Consider the following 23354-nt stretch of genomic DNA (forward strand, 5'->3'; position numbering starts at 1 on the left):
TGTGTGTGTGTTAACCATACCTGTAAACAGGACAAAGAGGAATGTCTTCACACTCTCTTTCTTCAAACAAGGTGTCTGGGCATTCCTGTCCTCCATTAACAGGTTCTTGAATGATAATTCTATAGCGGGACTGTTTCACTGTAGTACCAGTACCTGAAATTTTAAAAAAATATTAAGTGTATCAAAATTATTTTCTATGAAGGACAGTTAATTTTTCATGCTTTAGCGATCATGCTTCTTTTTCACTAAGTGTCTGATGTAGGACCCTGCCTTAGTTCATACTGAACCTATGAAAACATATTACATAATCCCCATTTGTTACAATTCTTGAGACAATGTGATCAGGTTGACTACAGAAGTGGCTGTGGAAAAGATTCTGTTTAGGTGATGCCGCTGGCTCTCATCAACAGAAAGGTCCTTCAAACATGCATGTAGATATTCTATTTCATAAAATGAATCTCAGAGTAATAAATTTAGTAGGTTGAGGAAAGATAATGTTAAAGTGGAAGACGGCCAGAGATAAATGAATCTGTGGCACCTACTCCTTTACAGCCTGTTATAAAAACCCAACAGACTTTTCATATTTGTGAAGGTGGCTGCCTCTGTCAGTAGCTCCTGAAGAGAGAAAAAAGCAAGATAGAATGTTGTTTTCAATACTGTATATGTATGTAGTTTGTGGCAGCTCTGATGTACAGGAAACAGAAAAATCCCATGTGAGAAAGGGCAGCAAGGTGAAATTCCTATAGTGAATGAAAGTGGAATTTCCCTGTAGGAATGAAATTCCAATATTGAAAATCTGGTCTTCTTTTCTAGACCAACTGGGATGCATCCTTCTCTGGAATGGCATTTGTCCACTCCTGATACTATTCATACATAATTCTAATTTTCCATGTGAGCTGGTCTAGATTGAGATCTAATACATTAAGATATGATAGCTAGAATCCTGTTTCCATCTGCATAAGCTTTGTGTAACTTGCCGTGGTTGCACATTTGCATATTTTAGTTGTGCAATTGCAGCAACCAAGATACATTCCACCATTTCATCAATATTTTAATTATACAAATACTAGTAGGATTCTAGCTAGTGAATCAATTACACATAGCCATGGGTTATACAACTCTATTTTATGTACTATCTCCGTTCTATTTGTATAAACAAAGAATCATTAAAGATGGACAATTCTTTTGCCCTGTGAGCAGACGGGCATCTCTCCTACCACTCCAAGGTTCCAGCTGATGCTTGATGGAAGGCTATGAATGGTTTCTTTGCCCTGGCCATCACCCAGGAGGGGTGTCATAGGCCCCAGACATTGGGGCGAAGACTACTCAAAGGTGAAAGGAAGAAAAGAGTGGGAAAGTTCCTGTACAAGACATTTTCCTCCCAGTTGGGACTATAAAAAAGCTACTAGAGGGCTTTGGAAGACTGCAAGGAAGAAAGAGACTCTCTCTAACTCGGGGGCCTTCCTAGATTGAACCCAATGGTCCCCAAGGCAAGAAGGGTCAAGCAGCTTCATTCATGTTCAAAACCTACCATGAGTTGTTGTGAAGTCCTGCCAGCAGTACCTGATGAAACCCCTAATCCAAATATCACATCAACCCCTGAGCCAACTGGGAAGGTAGAGACATCAGAGACAGTTTAAGAGATTGCACCAGTTGGATAGAACTTGAGAGAAGGAAAGATTTTACTGTGGGCTATTCCCCTTTCTGTTTGTGCATAGGGACTAATACTACTGGGATTAAAGTGGAACCACTTAGGTATGACTAAAGGACTGGACTATAGGGTGTAGAAGGGTCGAGTGAAGTGCCCATAGGTCTAATGGTGTCCTTGTAAAAAGTTCTACCATGAAGGTTTTGTTGGTTGTAAATGCTGCTTAGACCTTCCTTATGATGACCAACACCCCTAGTGGTCTATTTGATGTCCATTTATCCATAGATGGATTGCTTGACCTAATCTGCAAAATATTGATATGGACTTTACAGCATGATTAATTATTTCAGATACAAGCTAAAAAAATTTTTTTTGGTTGTCTACTATTCTGTCTTGCTGGACATATTTTCCTAGTTAATAAGAAACAGATATGCACTGTTAATTGAAGATTACTTCAGTAATACTGTACATGAAAATATGACCAAAGGGCCAGCATGTGCACCCACAGAGGTCATTCATATCTCATCTATAAATGCTAATCTAAGCAATATGCACTCCAATATCCAAACTCCGGGAGGCAGTAGAAGACAGGAGGGCCTGGCGTGCTCTGGCCCATGGGGTCACAAAGAGTCGGACATGACTTAACGACTAAACAACAATAATAAAAAACTATAATAATACCGGGGAAATCTGCTGGTTTTTAAATCTCTCTTTGTAGTATAATTGTACAAGTGGATGTAAATGTACTATCTCAGTCTCTAGAATTTTACCCTTTCTCTATCCATACCTACCCCCTTAACCTTAAACTCGCTTCCACATAATCTTACCTCTATTGAAAAGAATAATAATAAAGGTGTTGCTAAACAACAGGATTTCAACCAGTAAATCAGTATTTCGGCCTTATCATTAAAAGACTGTAGATCTGAGATTAGCTATATTCCTTGTTATGTCTATGGCAACATTTCAGTTAAAGCAGTCCTTTTTTTTTCCTTCTGTAGAATTAATTAGTGTGGGATCTTCTCCTACATTGTAATGGGAGGTCTTGTTTATTTGTTTGTTTGCTTTTGACCAAAGCTATTCTTTGAAGGAAAAAAAAACAGGAATGGCAAATATCCTTGTCAAATATATCTTCCCAAGGCATGATGTACAATATTCTTTCCATAGCCAACTCAGTATACATTGGACAGACTGTACGGTGTTGCTCAAGAATTGAGATAAATAAATGTCACGGTATTTAGCTGTGTTCTTTCCCCACTTGGTATCAAACAATTTCCCATTCATTTCATTCTTACGTTTTGTTAAATCAAAATCTGTTTCATTCCCATTTATCTATATCTCCCTCACTCTTGCTCTAGCTCTCCAACGATTTCTTTAATTTTTATTCATGTAGATCCTGACACTTTCATCCTCAACAGATTTAGGTAGCAAAACTGTACAAATAAGAGTAATTTTAATAAGGGACAAATGATTCCAGTGCTAGATAAGGATAATATAAATAGACTATAACTCATACTTTTACCTAGAACAGGTCTCTTTACTTCATTTCAAATTTCTGTTTTAAAATATACAGTTTCCTGTTTCTACTGTTTCCTTAAGCACAACGTCACCCACAAACATTCAAAGTGCACAATAATTTTTTTTTATCAGAAAACTGTCTGGTGACATTTAACTGAAGGGCAAGCACTAGGTGGGAAAGCTGGTCACTAATTTCCCAACATAGCTCTTCATATTTTATCTGATGAAACGTATTGGCTGCACTGACGTCTGAGTCTATTTTAAATGCCATTTGCCTAAGCGCTCATTAATTTGATTCAGACTTAATGTTAGAATTGGCATGTGAACCTTGCTCGCATTTTGTCTTCACCTTAGGTATTCAGCTGTTTATTCTGTTTGTTAAATAATCTTTTCTCTTTAATTCAGATGCATGCAGCATGCAGTGAATTCTAGACTTCCAGTCGTGTTTCACTTTTAATTGTGCTGCACAAATAAAAGAACTGACAATATGGCCAGATTAAAAATATGTCTAGCAAGAAAGAAAATTATCACAACTCAGTTTTAATTTAGAATCATATTAAACAATCACTCTGCCAATGGGGTTAAATAATTAATTTGGGTGACTTTTTCAACTGTATGGGATTATTGAATAAATACAATACAGTGGACCCTCGATTTACGGAATTAATCCATATTGGAACGGTGACTGCAGGTTGAAAAGTCTGTAGGTCGAGACTCCATCGACTTACAAAGCATTGAAAACCGATTAATCCATAACCAGCCGTTTTTGTTCCATTTTGGGTTTTTTTCCGGTCTGTAGGTCGATTCTCTGGCTGCAAGTTGAACCTAAATTTTGCGGCCAGAGAAGTCTGTAACTCAAAAAGTCTGTAGCCATGGGTCATCAAGGATCCACTGTAATTCACTTCTTCATTTAGCTTCCCTATCTGTATATAATTCATTTTGAGTAAAGAAAATAAGTAACTAAAAATCCTGCTATTGTATTCTAAGGTCTCTAGGAAAACTGTATAGTGCAATTAACCAATAAGAGTTTTGTAGGAGCAGAGCACACAGAAGGGAAAGATAGCGAGAATGACTAGAACTTCCATGGGGACATTCATTGTCTTACCATGTTGACATACAGAAGGGCAACGCGTCCATTCACTGAAAGGAGTCACTACACAATCTTTTTTGCATGGAAGCAAACACGGACGGACGGTTTCTGGTCTGATGGATTCTGGGCACCTGTCAATATAAATTTCAAAGGAAAACATGAACATAGGTAGGAAAAATGCTCAAGCATCCTTTCTCCCCCAAATCAGGGAAAGATTTCAAGGTAGGAACTCTATAGTCAGGTTTGCTTGAGAATGTTCCATTGAAATCAGTGGGATTTTCTTCTGGCTAGGCACACATAGTATTGTACTATCAGCCTTTATCTATTTCTGAATTTAAAAAAAACCACATACATGAACAAATAGCATTTTTATTAAAGGCTACTGAATGTAAAGAGCATGGCCACTCACCTTTCAGAGTAAAAATTGTGGCGAAGCAAAATATTTATACAATTTGAAGAGAAACCAGAGGATTTATTTCCATGTCTGGAAGCTATGGTAGTCATAATGCCTGATACACATATCAGATATATTAGGGAAAATAATTGATCTGATTGCTTAATGTGAATCGTCCTCTCATAAAAGTGTTCCTTTTGTTCGGAGAGGATAATATGACCCAACATACATTTCCATGGCAGAAAGAGCTGATCTGAAGACATTTTTACAGATTATCAGTTCTGTCTGCAACCCACAGAGTTCCCATGACCTCAGATGTCTGGAATAAATTAAGGCATGTGTAGGGAGTGGTACTGGGGAGAGGAATCAGTGCAAAAGTCAGCACACCTGTCCTGTGAGTAGAACACCCATTCAACAGATGCTCCCACTGATGTTATTTAGGTCCAGGTCAGCAAAAGCAAAAACCTGTTTATTGTCAAGTAATTCCACTCCTTATGATGTGGTGCCCCAGTGTAATCATATAACCCTAACTAAAAAGTCTAACTTGCATTAATTACTACTGTCTCCAAATTGTTTCTGTTTGTACTCAGACATTGTGCTGAATATGGGGGAAAAATCAGCGAGGACATAGTTCCATAAATTTGTATAGAAGGTAACTATTCTTGTCCATGTAATCTTTCTTCCATAGGTTCAGGAGTGTTACCCTTGAAAAAGGGGATAGAAATGTGTGTCCTGTTCACATTGGTGAGAACTGGGGGACTGTTGTCTGCAGACTCTCTTAGAAGTTTTCATTCAGGAATGCTCCACCTCCACCCCTTGCTCAGGCTGGTGATAAAGTCTGTATGCCAGAAATTTGTAATTTGAATTATGACAGGGAATTATGAACTATGACATTTTGCACAATGAGATGAACCACTAATCCTAAATGGGATGGCGAAAAGAATTACTTTCTCAAAATTTTAATTTCCATGTAGACTGATTGCTAGAGAAACAGCCACAACAGAAGAAAAACATCTAACCAATCAGGGCCTTAATTACTGATGACCTTTAACAAATGGTAAGCGCTAAACATAAATCATACAACACAGTTCTTTCAGATCCTCTTGGGTAGTTCTTCATAACGGCAAATAAAAAGTTCTTAAAACTAATCCAAGTGCAATAGAGAAATGCATTGTTTTAATAAGTGTGTATATTGTTCTCAGATGACTTCTCACAGTATAATTTTTTTCTGTGTGCCTTATCTCTTTGAATTTTATTTCTAGGCACTATTCATTTTTCTATCCACTTGGAGGTCTATAAAATAGAAAACAAATTTAGCTTCCACTTCCTTCACAGAAAGAGGACAAAAAAAATCTTCATTTCATAAATTCGACACTAAGGTAAATTGAATATTTATGCAGATACATAAATCTTCTTCTTGAAGTTACCCTGCGGTTAAGCTTCACCACAGCAGCTTTTAGAGAAGTGCCGATGTTTAAATTTTCATAAACAGTCAAACGTAATATAATAAGCCGATTGAGTCGCAAACAATATTTCTGCTCATTATTGTGATTAAATTGAGAAATCCACACTTGGACATGCCAGTCTCTAGAAGCATAAGCTGGGCAATTGTTTAGGAGGATCAAAGGCAGAGAGCCCAGCAAAGAATCAAGAACTAAGCTTTTCCTGCAGAGACAGATCTTCAGCATATTAAACTCAGCAATGCCCACTTAAAAGAATGAGGTATACTGAGTGCAGGTCATGTAATAATGAGCTCCAGTTACAGGAAGCCAGATTTAGGATTAATATCAGGAAAAACAAAAGTTGGTGAAGAGCACTTTTGGTCACAGCAGATATTTCCACTTCAATAGACAGAGCTGGGTTCAAGAGTACACTCAAACTCCGAACTTGAACCTTCAGGGGGAGTCTAACTCCACTGAGGTCAGATAAATCTCCCTCTGAGCAGTTCAGTGATCATCCCAACCTGTTCTAGTCTACTAGGATCTCCATCTTATCTCAATCCACTTTCACTTTATTGACCAGTCCATTATTAATGTCAGGTAGTGCTCAAAGACCCACACAGCATCACCTGCACATAAAGAAACAGAGCTGTGTGTCATCAGTATATTAATGACAGCAAACTCTAAATCTCTGTATGACCTTTCCTGTTGTTTAATTATTTAGTCATGTCCGACTCTTCATGACCCCTGGACCAGAGCATGACAGGCCCTCCTGTCTTCCACTGCCTCCTGGAGTTGGGTCAAAATCATGTTGGTAGCATGACCTCTCCTAGTGGCTTCATAAAGATACTAAAAAGTATTGTGGAGATGGGTGATCTCTGCAGGACCCTGCAACAGAGGTCCCAAGGGGTGGACAACTCTTCCCCAAACTTTAACATCTGGGATTGACCCTCGAGGAAGGACTGGAACCATTAAACAACAGAACCCGCAAGTCACAAACCTGATAACCATCCCAGAAGGATACCATAATTGATGTATCAAAGGCTGCAGAAAGATCCAGGAGGATCAGCAGGGTTACATTCCCCCTGCATGCATCCCTCAGGAGATAATCTTATAGGGTATCAAGTGCCATCTGTATATATTGAATTCCACTGTATAGTGTAATATAAATGTGTTGTGCAATGGGAAACTGAATGCGAAGGATACGGATGTGAATGAGAGGGATGTGTTTCATGTGTAATGTGCTACGTTTTGATGGATGTTATGTCGTGTGTTTTATTATTATGTGTACTGGAGATGGCATTTTATTTTGTTGTACAGAAGAACAATGACAATAAAGTAAATTTAAATTCAAATTCATTTCAGTCCCATGGCATGGCCTGATCCATCACTGAAATGGATCTAGGCTATCCATTTCCTCTAAGAATGGCTGTAGGTGGTCGGCCACCACCCTCTCAATCAACTTGCCCGGGAATGGAATGGGCCTATAGTTAAGATCATCCATTGCTGAATTAGATTCCTTTGGAATGGGCTGTATAATGGTTTCCTTTAGACAGGAAATCAAATGACCCTCCCGTGGGAATGTATTAATGATGTAAGCAGCCCATTCCATTATCATTTCTTTTCCTGATTTTAACAGCTATATGGAGCCAGGATCTGGAGTGGAGCTGGTTGTTTTAGAGGGTGCAAGTGTCTTGTCCACACCCTCAGACCATACTAGCTAAAACTGATTCAGTTTAACTTGACGGTGTGTTGGACATCTCCATCAGATCAACTGATATCAACAAGGAGTCAAGGTCACACACATGTGCTTTCAATCTTAAATCTAAAGTGGTCTTCTAGTTAGCTGCAGTTCTCAACATCTGGAAGGTGAGATTGCTTTTGTCCAGAAGAAATGAAGCCACAAACTACATGGAAGAGTTCTACCTGATGATTGGAAGCCACCTCAATTAGTTAGATACTGTGACTTCTTTGTGGCCTTGATTTTATTCCACTACCAGGTTGAATTCTATGGGTGCTTTCCTCCACCTGCTCTTTTGACATTTTCATAATTAATTCATCACAATTAACTCCTTCAGGAACCACAGAGAATGCCAGACTCTACATCAAAGACACCAGTTAGGGGCAGTCATGTCTGCAGCTTGGATCAGCTCTGAGCACCACTAGGTGACCAGATTGTTGACATTACTAAACATATCAACCAGAAAAAACACTGTGACCATTTTAGAAACCAGTCAGATCCATCCATGGGATGGATCATGGTAATAGGTCCTTCCTCCCTACAGTGGGGTAAAATCACATGGGGTCCAAATCTCAGCAGAAAATGATCTGACCATGACTCAAGATTCACTATCTCCAGATCTCCTTGTCCCAATGTGGACACCAGATCAAAGGTGCGGCTTACAATATCTATGGACTCTGTGGCATGTTGAGACAGGACCATGGCAGCCATGAACCTCAGACCTGTTCTAGTCTACTGCCTCTCTGCATGTATGTTGAAGTCCCCCAATGGGAGTTGCTTGTTAAAAGAAGGTGTCCAACTGCATGCGAGACAGTCATAGGTCTATTCATTCTTCAGATTGTGAGGGACCACCATGAATTATCCACTTGAATCTTGCACCAATGACCACACTGAGGTAACTGAGGGTAGACAGTGTCAACACCACCCATTCTAGATCTGTGATTGTTTACACCACACTGTTTTCATCTGCCCAGTAATCCTGATTCCTATATACTGGTGGAGGAGAAGTGGCTTACCAAGCCACATCATGCACCTGTGTCAAAGGTAGCAATTGAGGAAGTTGGGCAGGATTCAGGTAATCTAAAAAGTGACCTTCAATGTTTGTAGCTCTAGTAACAAGGGGTGAGGTGGCACCTATTGCTCTCCTTCTCTTCACTGCAATTTCTAACATTGAATTCTAAAAGGGAAATCCAGCTAATTTCCTTTTTTGTCATTTCCTAAATCCTCTGAGTCAGCCTAAAAGTCAGCCTAAATGTGTGGCTTTCCTTTGGGACTGGTCCAGGCATGTTTCTACTTCTATTTTACACTGTGTTGGTATTATTTTTTTCTCAAATTTTGCCTAGCTTTGCTAAGAAATAACTCTACCTTTCTGTTGTTACAATAACCCACAGAGACATCTTCTCTCAGAGAAAACTTAGATTCCCATAGATTGAAGATTCACTTATCAGCATCACTTTGAACCACAGAGCTAGCATCCTGATAAGATTTCTGTAGAAAGACAAAGTTCTGTCAAAAGGTTCCCACAATGCTACTCTGGTTGAAATCCACCCAGATTATTTTTAGAGCAAGTACAAGTGGTATTTTTAAGACAAGATAAATACTATTATAATTTAATTGTTTTTAATGTATAATTTGTGTATGATCTATTATAATAATGTATTATTTACTGTTTTTAATTCTAGATTTTTTTAACACTGTGAGATGCCTTGGGTCTCCTTATCAAGAGACAGCTGATCTAAAATAAGACAAAGGAAGGAACAAGGAAGGATCTTGGTATAATGTCCCCCATCAAAAATTCCTGCCTACAGTATTATATGAAACACCTTGCCCTGCTATTTTTAATAGGCTTCAGATATGTCCGCTAATAAATAAACACATCTTTCTAGTTACCATATTTTTCCATTGATAACATGCCTCCATTTATAAGCTTCCCCACACACACACACACACACTTTTCTAACCTAAAAATTAAGAAAACTAAGCTTTGAATATTCAGTCTCGGGGCTCAGGACGGTTGAACATTCTGAGTCCCTGTTGAATCTGATCCTATAGGTTCCACCTCCAAGAGGTGGGTTCCAATTGGTTTGCTCAGCATCAGCTGATGTCAGTTCAATAAGGCTCGTGATTGGAGGAAGCTAAGTCTCCGGACTGTAGGAAGCTAAGCCTTGTGATTGAAGGAAGCCTGTTTACAGAGGCAAGGTACAGTATGTGCCATTTTGTTCTCTCCTCAGCTATCTCAGCTTACTTCCATGTAAAAGACACGGCTCAATTTTTAGTGTAATGATTTTAGGAAAAAGTAGTGTCTTATACACAGAAAAAAAGGTACATGAATCTGTGTATAGATTCTGAAAGATATTCATTCCGCCTCTGCACATCTGTTCAATCTCTCTGTTGCAGTAGGTAGCAACAATAGGGTGGTAGGTGGGTGGCAGTAGCAGGACAGGGCAATGCATGTCCTTCTTGTGCTACTACTAGGGGATGGAAGAGACAAGATGGAAAAGTTTCCTTTGAATGCTGGCTTTTTAAATCAAGATACATAGGTCTAACTTGGCTAAAAGTGTAAAAACATCAAATCTTTTCCTCCCTCACTGAGTTAATAACAAGTGGATCTCAGAAATCTCAAAGGATGCAGTCTCTTTGCATTACATCTTCATTACATTTCAGATTTGTACCCTTCTAATATTCTCTTCCTGATCAGACACCCATCAGATACCCAAGACTGATCTGTGTACTTCACAAGAGTGCCTTCAGTTCAATGTGCTCCTTTTAAAGAACAAAAGATGGTTTAACACAAAACATGGCAAAAGCTAACACTGATCAACTTCTCATTTATCAATGGATACTAGCTGTTCCTTTCCTCACTCAATTAATCTCACTAACCTAAACAATTTTAATTAACTTTAACAGCTTCAACACAGTCTGCTCATTTTCAGCAGGACTGTTCTGAGAAATACAATGAAAGTTAAAACCAATCTGTAATTTGCCAGCTTCATTAACAGTGTAAAAAGTAATTAGCAATGTCTTGACTCTCTCTCTGTATGTGTATGTGTGTGTAATTTTTTAGAAAACATCTGTGCTTCTCACATCCCTGAGTTCCTAAAGTGAAAGCAGAAAGGTATGTCATGAACTAGACTAGATACGTTATTTACAATCATGTTTCCTACCAAAGGGAAATTATGATATAAATTAATCGCATGGTGTACACTTCCCACATACCCTTATTTTCTGAGGAGAATTTTCACATTATTTTCAATATCTTTCACTGGAATTCTTAAACTCAGTTGTTCTTTTTTAAAGAATTCATTCCTCAGAAGCTGGCCCTAGAGCAGAGGTGGGAAATCTGCAGCCCTCCAGATAATGAACTACTACTTCTATCATCCTTCACCGATGGGCATGCTGTTTGGGCCTGGCTCCAACCATCTCTGCAGGCAAACATGCTCCTTATACCTGCCTCTGAGAAGAGGACCTATTAGCCACCTAAAAAAAGATACATGAGAGCCCTTAAACAGAGACGTCAGATGGTAGAAACAGCTCAGGAGTAACAGGAACCATTTCTCTTTTAGCAGTTCTTCCACTAGAACCCACACTACTTTTAAAATAACAATTTAGAAATATGGAAGGGATTGTACCACAGTTTGGGGGTTCCATGATCAGCTTTCTGATACTGGATTTCTTTGTACTTCTACATACGTTCTTTCACAAGTAGGTTTTAAATTTTTCTCCTTCTCCTTTTAGAAAGGGAGAGCAAGTAGCAGACTCCATTCTACCAGCCTCCATTTTAGGTAGATGACTATGGAAAGAGGCACACAGTTCTTGAAAAACCTCCAATGCGCAGAGAATAAGTGTTGAACAATGAACATTCTTCTCAGTAATAGCAACAGAAGCCATTCATTAAGCCAAGGGCAAGCATCAGACCCCCTTTTCTGTGTTGTGATTTCTAGGAAAGGACTATATGGGAATACCTACAGTTCATCATTGCATAGGCATCCTTCAGTCTCGAGAGACTATGGTAACATGCTCTGAATCGAGGAGTGTCCTCTCCAGAGAATGAAGCCTGGGTAAAGTAATATGGAGGATAGGCTGTTACCCAATCAGCAGATCCCCCCTCTGCACATTGCTGAAATGGTCCAATGGAAAGGCAAGAGCCAATACAACTGGTTCCAGCAATGTCGCAGGATTTGGCAGAACGACACATGCTGCCTTCGGGACTCCAGCTCCGGAAGTTCATCATTAGTACAATCTGTTTCTGCATTCTGTTTCACAACCACCAAACATATGCTTATGGAAAGCCTTTGTGTGCATGCATAAGTTTATTTACTAGTTTACATTTACTTATTTACTAGAAGAAATTAAACTGAAAAATTGCAGCCATGTTGTAACTTAGTGGCATGCATGTCTGAACAATACCTTTTGGCTGGGATCTGGCCAGAATTACTCTTCATGCAGAAAACCTTCCTAGTTTGCATGCCCACTCCACATGTAGCTTCACCATTCCAGTTAATGGTAGCATTCAGAGCTGTTATCAATATATTTTCTGAACAGGGACTCCACACAGACATTTCCCAGTAGACCAGGTTGCAAGAGTGTTCATTACACACACGATGTTCTTGCAGTGCACGAGTAGGGGGACATGGCTTTCCACCTATATGGGAGAAAAGCAACACAGTGTGTTTAAAAAATAAGAAAGAAAGAAAGAAAGAAAGAAAGAAAGAAAGAAAGAAAGAAAGAAAGAAAGAAAGAAAGAAAGAAAGAAAGAAAGAAAGAAAGAAAGAAAGAAAGAAAGAAAGAAAGAAAGAAAGAATGATAAAGGCCCAAAGACATGGTTTGCAATTCAATTCCTCATTATTTTCCTCCCAGCGTAAGTAGTTCTCTCACAACATGCTGCAGCCAAAGATGCCAAAAAGGGGAATAGTTTACTTATGTAACACAGTTGCTTCACGGTAATGTGTCTTGCTATCCACAGCAGCAATCAAATGAATTAAATACTACTTTTGTCCTTCCTGTGCAACAAATTAAGTTGCAGTCTCCTCAGTGTTCCCTGGAAGGAGAACACAGCCCCGAATTTGTTGTGCTTTACAACAAAAGGCACTGAGGCAGCAAGCATTGAGCAAAAAAAAAAAAAAAAAAAAAAAAAATCAGAGAGACACACTGGAGCTGAAACTACCAGCACAAGGTTGAGTATATAGTTTCTGCATTGAAAACATAGAACAGCTATTGTTATTTTTTTTCCTAATCAAAAAACAGAATGGCGCAGCAGAAATGTATTTCTGTTGTTTTTATGTGTTTTTAATACTGCTTTAACTTACATGTTTTAACATGATGTTTGTTTAATTCCTTTTAAAGATTGTAATACAGTAATTTATTGTTTTAGCTTTCAATACAATGTATTGTTTCTTTTAATACTGTAAGCCACCTGAGATCCTTTAAGGAGAAAGGCAGCATGTAAACAAACAAACAAACAAAGCCACACAGAGCTAATATCTATGGCAATACCAACTACTGAAACTGAATTCTTTAGTCAATTATCAATTATTTTTCCCTGAAATGCCAACATTTTAGAAAGCAGTGCAAAATTGCGGAAACAAAAGCTTTACAACTACTGCCATTGCAACCTAAGGCTGAAATCGCGTAGTACCTGTATAAATATATTGTGAAACAACATGGGGGCAGGGGGAGGTGGCCAGACAAAACCAACAGCAACAGCAGCTTCAATAATAAAGAATGATGAGTTTTGATTTGAGTAAAGAAGAGGGAACCTGAAAGTGAGTTGTTTAATTATCTATATGCAAAACACATTCATGTGGATGTGAAGTTGCTGTGTGTCTGTCCTTTGTTATAGATTGTGTGTGTGTCTGTGGACTCTAATGCCTCTCAATCCCAATTAACATGACCAATGGTCAGTAATTATGAGCATCACTGAATACCCCATGTGCTGGCCCAGCAACAGATCATAATATCCTCTGAACCAATGTATATGATGAGCTGACTCAGAAAGCAAAGTGAAGTTGAGTCTGGTTAGTGGACTTGGATGGGAGACCATTACCAAGATCTCCAGGTAAGGCTAGAAATGAATTGTAATAGAAACCCTAAAGAAGCATCTCTACTGCCATCTGAGCCAGTCATCTCTAGAGAACTACTGCCAGGTGACAATGCTGAGTGAGATGAACCGGGAGTCTCACTTAGTATAAGCCAGATGTTCCTAACATCTGAAAGCCCACGGAAATTCCATCCTTGTCTTAAACCATACGTAGATAGGTTAGGGCAGGTTATTCCAACACTGAAGCTTCCAAAGACCATAAGGCCCTGCCAGGTTAATGCCATGAGTGTTAAGAGAAGCAGGGTTGTATTATTTCCACACACTCTCTTTCTTGCATTCTCCCTATCTGGAACAAAATGGGCTGCACCAGCGTTGGACCTAACATAGTTTCCCCTTCTTATCCCATTCTATGGAGGTGTGAGATGTAGATCCTGGAAATTAATAACCTCTCTCCTGTAACACTCTTGGAGGAACAGCTTCTGTATCTCCTTTCCTTCACATTAAGGCCTGCTCCTTCCAATTTAACAGCTGGTGCTCTGTTATTCTTTCGGAGCAATTTAAAGTGTAACTGGACCATACTACATATTTCTCTTCTCAATAGTCCCTGTAAAGTTTTAGCCTAGCCTATTCAATAAATATGTAACATAGGTAGTTGCTTCACAGTCCTAAAGCCACTAGCCTATTCAGTAAACAGATGCTTGCCCAATAAAAGGTAATGAGGAAAATAATAATCTCTTAGCTTAAATTTCCTTCTATTTCCCGGAATTTCACCTGCTTTTTTCCCCTCATCCTTGTTTTCTATCACATTGCAAAACTTTTAGGTTTCTTCCCAAGTTGTGTACAATTCTAAATGCATTTTCCTTAATATGCGAATACATTCGGACACATTACCTAATTTATATAATTCTTACTCATTGACAAAAAGGTATGTATGTATTTTTTTTTCCATTAAGCCTATTTTAGCTATTTGCATTTTAATATGGAAACACAGGTTTGTATGCACTTTTTTTTTCATAAATGCTCCGTAAGCCTTATATATTGAATTGAGTTAAGGTATTTTCTTCTCAGAATGAGCCTCGGGATGTGCAAAATGCTACTTTTGTCACCATGATTGAATCCAGCTATACCAACAAAAAAGTTAACATCTTAATCCACTTTTCTGAATGTCCTCAAAATGGTCACAAAGTGGACTAACATTGAAGTGAACTATATATTTTCAAGAGAAGGTATTTCAGCTTTCACTGCCACTTTTTACAGAATTACACAATGAAATATTTAATGCACCATTCAATATTAAACTATTCTAAAATATATCCTTTTTTTAAACAGTACACTCAGCTTTAACATGCAAATGTCCAGCTCTGCTTAACACAGTTCTTTCGGTCTGGTTTTAGTATGTTTTCCTGAATTTGTGGATTGACAGTTACCTTCATCATTACTTAGAACATGCATCATCATTTAATTAATTTCTCTATGCAAATTTATCTTTTTCAAAAATCCAATATTCTGATGCATTAAAAAGCTCCATTAAGTTATGACTTCAATGTTATCAGATACAATTTGGCAACACTGAGGATTAATGAATATTTGTACAGAGCTTTGTAGGTGCAATTTTATTGCAAGTGATAAGGAAGGATTATTAATTACTATTATTATAGTGGGACTGGAGGCTAACCCAAATGGCTCTCTAGGGAAATGTGGAACAGCACACAGAATTGAAAAGCCAAAGCCCAGAAACAACACATACCATATAATACTATACAATTTATCTGCTACAATTTATTTTCAGACATTGCACCTGATTAATTCCAGATCTATGGACTATTATTATTCTTCATTTTATTATGGCACTATGAAGCTAACTGAGCTGCTCTCATCTGCCCTACAGTTTTAACAATTTCATTTAAACTGTTAAAGAGATCAGACTATAGTCACACCAAAAATAACATACACCAAAAATAGCACAGATATTATTTTTTGTCATGAGGAAAACTTGTTTCCAATGCAGCTTTTTCAGACTTTACCCATCATCCACTTCAGAAATGTGATTTCTTTGCATTTGGAGACACATTTTTAGCTGTATCTAAAGAAAGGACATTCCTTGCTTGTGGAATGACAGTAGACTGAGGACTCTGGAAACTACTGCTAGAAAAGCTTCTGCTAGAAAATTCAAGCATATAGAATCATAGAATAATGGAGTTGAGCCCAACCCCCTGCTCAATGCAAGAATCCAAATCAAAGCAGATCTGACAGATGATGGTCCAATTTTCTCTTGAACGTCTCCAGAGTTGGAGCGCTCACCACCTCCCAAGGTGGCGATCTCATTGTCCTACTGCTCTAACAGTTAAGAGGTTTTTTCCCTGATAATCAGCCTAGGGGGGAGTGGCTTCCTAATAACACTGGAAAGGCAGAAAATATTGGTTATGTGCTATTAATAATTTTTTACTGCCAAGGCCGGGGCAACTGCAGAAGATCATGATTCAGGTGCCAAAATAGCTTGACAGTCTAGGGTACTTTACAATGTAATGCAAGTCATAGAAGAGAAACATTTTATACTGTTATTTTTCAAGCAGCAAAGCGTATGGAACCAGCCTTAATATCCTTTGGGATGGAAAGACTGGTCTTTAATGAATTTGGAAATAACAAAACAGACTCTCTCCTAGCCTTGATGGGCCACAGGAAATCTGGAACGAAACCAAGAGATAGCCCCAAGAGATGCACTGTTCACCTTCTCCTGGCAATGCCAGTATCCGTCTCATTCTGCGTTGCCTTCCTTCAGCATTTTTACTGGAGCATGAGTGGGAACAAGGTGACCACTGTGACCACTCGGTCACCACACAGTCCATTCCGCATGGTACTTCACACGTCACTGTCTTGAAAGGCAAAGGAGAGTCTGCACAAAACCCATCTGAGACATCTTCACCTAAAATCAACATGAAATAGGTAAACAACAAGATTAGAATTAGAAACCATTTGAAGGTTTGTACAACAGTGTGAGTAAGTATGAATGCTGACCAGTTATGGAAAAGTTTTTCATCAGGTCACCATGGCATCGTCAGGGGACACTTACTTCAAGGGCTGGTTTATGTTGGGCAAAGTTTCATTGGTCTCATTCACATCCTCCTCTGCTGCAGAGGATAAAGCCCCTTCTACCATTGTTTGGTCATCTCTGGACTACAGAAAACCTTGTAATTTCTTTTCCTTTTTAAAATTGTAATTTGTTATTTAACTCATTACATAGGGGGCATCTTCCTTTCAAGTAATTTTTCATTATTCCAGATTTTTAACTCAGTAACTCATTATTTTGCCTACTGTGTTATTGTTGCTTTTTCATTATCATTTGGCCAAAAATAAAAACTAGACAACTTTTAATCTAAAATTGCCCTAAATATGTATTTAGAGATATCTAGAAGATACAAAAATTTAATTGCCCCACCCCAAAGTTCCATCACTCTCATTCATGGTGTTCCTTTCGACATGTGACTTCATTCTGTACTCCTTACATAACAGCAAGTTACTTTTTCACTCATTACCCACAGGCTCTAAGTAAGAGAACTCTTATGGGATGCATGAAGGCACACTTGAACACACTTTTGCTCTCTGAGAATCATGTTCATAATGTGTAAAATGGTAATTTCTAATTTCTAAATGTCATATCTGATAAACAGGACTGTCACCCAAACAGCAGCCCCATCTCATATTCTGCCTATCCTCTGCAACTTACCTTATGTACCAAAGTCATTATGCTATATGCTTCCTAGCCACCACCCCACCTAAGTGGTTTCTATTAGTAGGGCAAGGAAACCTAAACTATAAGGCAGGAGAACTGAGTGAGCCACAGTGCATGAACCCAAAAGTTCCATCAAGTCCAGTATCTTTGCCATTGTGTTCTTATTTTATTTCTTTGTTACGTCTTCTTTTTTAAACTTACTCCTCATCCTTCTACTGCACCTCATCCAGGCTGGCTATTAACGACCTAAAGCTGACATAAAATATTCTAGGCTACTTAATGTACAACCATATAATAAAAACAGTCAATGAGCACAAACAGTTAACCTGGAGATCAAATTGGGCGGTCTTTATTGTGCAACTAAATATCATCAGAGAAAGACGTTTCTCTTCAGGCAAGCTTTCTCTGAATGAATGACTGCCTGCCTGAGTGGGGGGTTTTAATGGATGGTTGTGCCTTACTGCTTTGAATGTGCTTTCAGTGTTGATTCTGTTTTTTAGCATGGTATTTGTTTGATCCTTTTTTAGTATTTGCACACTCACCACTTTTAGCGTTAAATACAGTCTTTTAATGATGTAATGTCACCTTGGGTTCTTTTTAAGGAGAAAGGTAAGGTAAAAATATTGTAAACAAACAAACAAACGTGCCAACCTAGCCCTAGGAGCAAAGAATTCAATAGTTTGGTGCAGCCAGTAAGCAGGACTTGATTTTTGCCCTCAGAAAGTCCTTTTCTGCCATAACTGGAACAAAAAAGAGGACCTCCCTACTCGACTATTCCCTACTCAGCCTACTCAATTTGGGAAGAGGCAGCCCATGAACTATCCAGAATCAAAGGCATATGGGGTTTTAAAAGTTATCACCATGAACTGTACCCCTCAAAAAAAATCACCACGAGTTCCACTATGGATGTAATGTAATCTCGTAAACAAATGTGGTTGCATGCTGGACCAACTGCAATTTCTGAGGACTCTTCAAATGCAAACACGTAGAATGTCCCTGCCACACCCCCAAAAAATCCCTCAAAACTCTTAAATTTGAAATTTGAAAAACAAAACCCAACAACCCATGGTTCATAACGGCAAGTGAAATGCATCTGGCTTATCCATTCTTGATGTTTCATGGCACTATGGTGCAATGCATGTGTGTTTCTTGACAGAACAAGAAATACACAGATGAGGCTGACAAGGGGACTTGATTATAGGTTAAAAATATCTTGAGTAATTTCCATGGTTGAGCTCATTAAAGCTCAAATGTGTATCTTTTTATGAACAGTGCTTTCACTTTGAATGCTTTCCTCTCTTCCCTCAGGATACTTGCAAGGCTGTTGTTATCTTTAATGAATCCAATACCCATCTAACAAACAGCGTATCATTTAAATACGTAATGAAAAAGGCAATAAAACTAGAGATAGCAACAGCGAAAGGAAACTGACCCTTCACTGGCAAGCAGAAGCATGTCTGCAATGAAGATGCCCTCCATATAAATATAAAATGGAGCGTAAAGTCTTCTGCAGCTTTTGCAAAGCAACATGTATACACCAGCTTGTAAATAAGATAGACAAGCTGCCAGTGAAAGTGCTTAAAGCTGTCAATCGTGAAGCAGTAATTTCTGCATTTATATTCTTAAATGAGGGCAGCCTTATAGTCCCTGAGGTACAAATAAACCTTTTCAAGCTTATTATGGGGAATAACAGAGAGGATTGAGAAGGTAATCATGCTACAAGATCCGTTTTCAAACACACACACACACACACACACACACATTACATTTTAAATGTGTGTGTATCACATGCATGTGCATGTACACACAAACACAGAGAAACACAAATATATTCTAATGTTCCGTCTTCAAGATTTGTCTTTGCTAATCAGATAAAGCTCAACTTGCCTGATCAGTGTCTTATTATTCTAGTTTGCTGAATGAATTAAAAAAGAAAGAAAGAAAACTCCTTCGGAAAGCCTCTGACCATGAATGTACACCAGTCTCCTTCTGTGACGTGTCTGCAAAGCACTCTCATGGCATCTATAACCTGCCTTTAATTGTCCCCTCAGAATGGCCTGTTTCAGCAGCACTGATCTCTGGGTGCTCACATCAAATTGACAGCTGAGTAAGCTGTGAATGAGAGCAAATCTTAAACCACACACCAATTATGTGCTTGCCTCCGTAAGTCATTCCGGTATGGGAGTCCCTTGAAGGAATTTTGACAGCCTGCCTGTGTGGCAGCTGATCTACCACAGCTCTCAGAATTGGGGGCAAGGTGGACGTTGGAAGGAGGCCTTCAAAGGAAAGGTGAAGCTAAGAGACTTCAATACTTTATCTCGTTAAACAGTAAAAACTCTTTTCTACACCGCCATTTCTATTTAGAGGAAATGCACAAATGGTCAGCTTCTGTTAGGCCCTGGGAGACGGGAAACTTATTTCCTTGCCTTCTTTTCTAGCCATAATGAAACTAGCTGCAAATATTTTAAAAATACTATGTGGGTGTTGCTTACAAGATAATTGGTAAGTACCAAAGGAGAAACTGTCAGCTGCCTTTGGGGAAAATGTATGCTTTTGTTTTTATGCTGCTGAAAGAGATACAACTGATAATCTGTCAGCTCTTAAAATCTTCTTGTGCTTTTCTGTAGAAAAGAAACAAAAGGGCCTCTCATCCAAAGGTTGTAGCTAAAGCACAATCCAGCATTACTGGAAAAAAAATGGAAATGGCTGGATCTTAAGTTTTGAGTGATCTTAAACAAGCCCCTGGAGAACGGTAAGAAGTACATTCACACAGAGCAACAAGTACCTGCTTCAGCAATGATTGCCAAAACAAACTTTTAAGAATAGCTTCATAAGACTGGGTTGTATGCTAATTACATTATGGAACCATTTTGTTCAAAATGGGCATGTACCAGAACTGTAAAATGACCACAGAACCTGGGAGTACCAGAGAAAAGTTTAATGGTCCATTCTCAACTGACCCACCTCCCCTCATACCATGATACAACCCATTATTGTAATCAATTTTAACAAGGTCATGCTGTAACATCATACGGAGTAATGGTGACTGAACACTGTTGCCAAAATTCACCAGCAACAAAAAGAACTGCATCGTATATGCTTTTGAAGAAATATTTCTCACGTTCTCCAGACTCATGGGCTCCTGTCCAAATACTTTTGGTATAACTTCTGAATGTCCACTACTAGAACTCTGCTCACAGAATATCTAGATCCAACCATACAGATGTAGTAATGCGAGTGACCTGGGAAGTAGGCAAGTTCAGAATATAAACTTTTAAGTAATTATAATTTATAAAAATATATCTTTGTTTGTGTCCAAATCCGTTCCAACTTACGGCAACCCAATGAATGAGTAACTTCCCTGAAGTCTCAGTTTCTGAAAACCCAAACTCATAGTTTCCTTTATTGAGTCAACTCATCTCATATGGCCTTCTTTTCCTGCTGCTGAAACATCAGATGCATCCACTCTCTTCAGGATTAACAGTCCCACCAGCAGAAGGGAACTGCTGTTTGCAATGGTGATGGAGTGGAGAAACTTCTGGAGGACAGTTATTGGGCGGCAGCAGTAGTGGAAAGTGACACTACTTTCAGAAGACAATGGCTGTGACACTCAAGCTAACACTTGTTGATAGTGAAGAGAAAAAGGCCCTGGTAAACCACTTCTGAATATTCCTTACCTTGAAAACCCTACATGAGACAAAATATATGTACAGTTTATTAAGACTCTGGGATTTGACTTTTCTTCTTTAAGCTCAAGGAGCTGCACATGTAGAAAGACAGGAATCATCCAGGGACTGACGAAATCCACATTGGCTTAGCTTTAGCCTATTTGTTGTTTTGTGTGTCTTTCAACATGACATGGAACATAACGTACATCTGCATCATCTGAAAAAGTGTGCCTGGACACATGAAAGCTTTTATGAAAAAATTAAAATTAAAAATTAAAAACTAGCTAATCTTGAAAGTGCTATAAGACATCTGGTCTATCTGGATATGATATCTTGCTAAGCAATGCTAGCAATGTGTTGTCTATATTTTTTTTATAATGTGTGTAATTATATAATCAAATGTTATTTACATAGTGCCATCAAAATTATAATGTAGTATAATTATACTCTGAGTAATAGAGTAAGGAAATAAATACCTGACTTAGGAAAAATACAAATGGATCCACTGTGAAACTGCACTCAGGATGTCACAGAATAATTCAGTTTGAAAGGGCCTATAGGGCCATCAAGTCCAATCCCTGCTCAATTCAGGAATTCAAATCAAAGCAAATCTGACAGATGGTAGTCCAATTTTTTTAATGTCTCCAGCATTGGAGCACTCACCACATCCCAAGGTAATTGGTTCCATTGTCATACTGCTCTAGCAGTTATGACATTTTCCCTGATATTCAGCAAATGTCAGGTTTCCTCAGGTTAACTCACTTCAGCAAATCACATAGGAGTCAGTATAGAAAGGTGAAGAAATTGTCAGTCAAAAGCCATGTTTGCAGCTTGTTAAGGTAGCTGTGGTCTGGTCTCCAGATTTGTGGGAGTAACAGTTAGAGCAGAGCTACCTTAACATGTTGGAAACAAGGCTGATAGATAACTTCCTCCTCTCTTTGCTGATCCCTTGCTTTCTTTTTCTTCTTTGATTGCTCAGCTGCCTTAGAACTAGGTACCAAGCCTTTAAAATAAAAAAGGATAGGAAAGGAAGGGGAGAGGAAAACATACCTAAGTATCAGGTGTGAGGAGGAGATGAATAAAATGGTAAACCATTTCCTTAATTCCCTGATTGTCTAACAGCTGCTATAACTGGGTAGAGCTTCAAATAGAAGAGCTACAAACCCCTCCTGTTGTACAGAAAGAGACTGGACTTTCTCTATATTTCTGGAACCAAACCCTGAAACGCAGACAATCCTAATTTGCACATAGATGACTCATACAGCACTTTGGTTTCTCTTAACGACATGCTGTCCATCAGTATTGTTCCTTGTATCTGTTCATGTTATCCATATAAAATAATGAAACAAACATTAAAATACTATGACTGCTATAAAATTTTATATCTCATTTAAATCTTGGGAAACAATGCCAATAAACCTTGAGTAACTGCCTGTCTATAACGAAGATGCCAGTAGATAGTTGTAAATTTATGAATGTGGAGAGGTGGGAAATCAAAGTTGCTATATGCCAGCTAACTAATAGCAGTTTTAAATCTTTCAAGATAAATAGTCTAACAGGCGGGGGAAAAAAAATATTTCTCTCAGACATTTAATTAGCTAATGGAACTGTTTCATTTAAGCATTTCAGAACAATGATAACAGAATTTAGGAGTGAAAGATCGATTTGGTATAAGGTAGTCAGCTACTGGTAATATTGCCATTGACTTTTTTCCCAATATTGAGATGCCAAATACTAATATTGCACGATTACATGTTGCATTATTGGGCAGTGTACAAATTAAATAAATAAATCAGTAAATCCCATCCCCAGTTTCCACCTAAAATTCTTACACTGCCTGTTTCTACCCGGCTGCTGACTTTGGCTAATGCCAGTCCATAGTTAGGACTTGAGTGAGAAACACTGTTGGTTTCTCAGCACAACCACTGGGGTGAGAAATAAACCTAATTGTTTTAGCCAATTCTGGAGTAGAATGGGAGAAGGAACGAATAGCAAACAGAACAACAGCAAAAGCAGGGAATGTCCACAAGGAAGGTAATTAAACATTAATATTTCGGAATATGGACATGTGGTTAGGGGTTGCCGGTGAACA

At 38.5% G+C, this 23354-nt stretch overlaps 1 protein-coding gene across 2 annotated transcripts in view; it reads right to left on the reverse strand.

Annotated features, from left to right (window-relative positions):
• Positions 1–23354, reverse strand: part of THSD7B (thrombospondin type 1 domain containing 7B) — a 642879-nt gene that overhangs the window by 262861 nt on the left and 356664 nt on the right. For both annotated transcript variants that reach the window (XM_078376996.1, XM_020779664.3), the window contains 4 exons: positions 16593–16787; positions 12235–12469; positions 4269–4384; positions 21–153 (listed from right to left, as the gene is read on the reverse strand). In XM_078376996.1, the coding sequence (XP_078233122.1) occupies positions 21–153; positions 4269–4384; positions 12235–12469; positions 16593–16787 (679 nt within the window). The remainder of the gene's footprint in view (positions 1–20; positions 154–4268; positions 4385–12234; positions 12470–16592; positions 16788–23354) is intronic.

This window comes from Pogona vitticeps, chromosome 1 (assembly GCF_051106095.1).
Source record: "Pogona vitticeps strain Pit_001003342236 chromosome 1, PviZW2.1, whole genome shotgun sequence".
Lineage (NCBI taxonomy): Eukaryota > Metazoa > Chordata > Lepidosauria > Squamata > Agamidae > Pogona > Pogona vitticeps.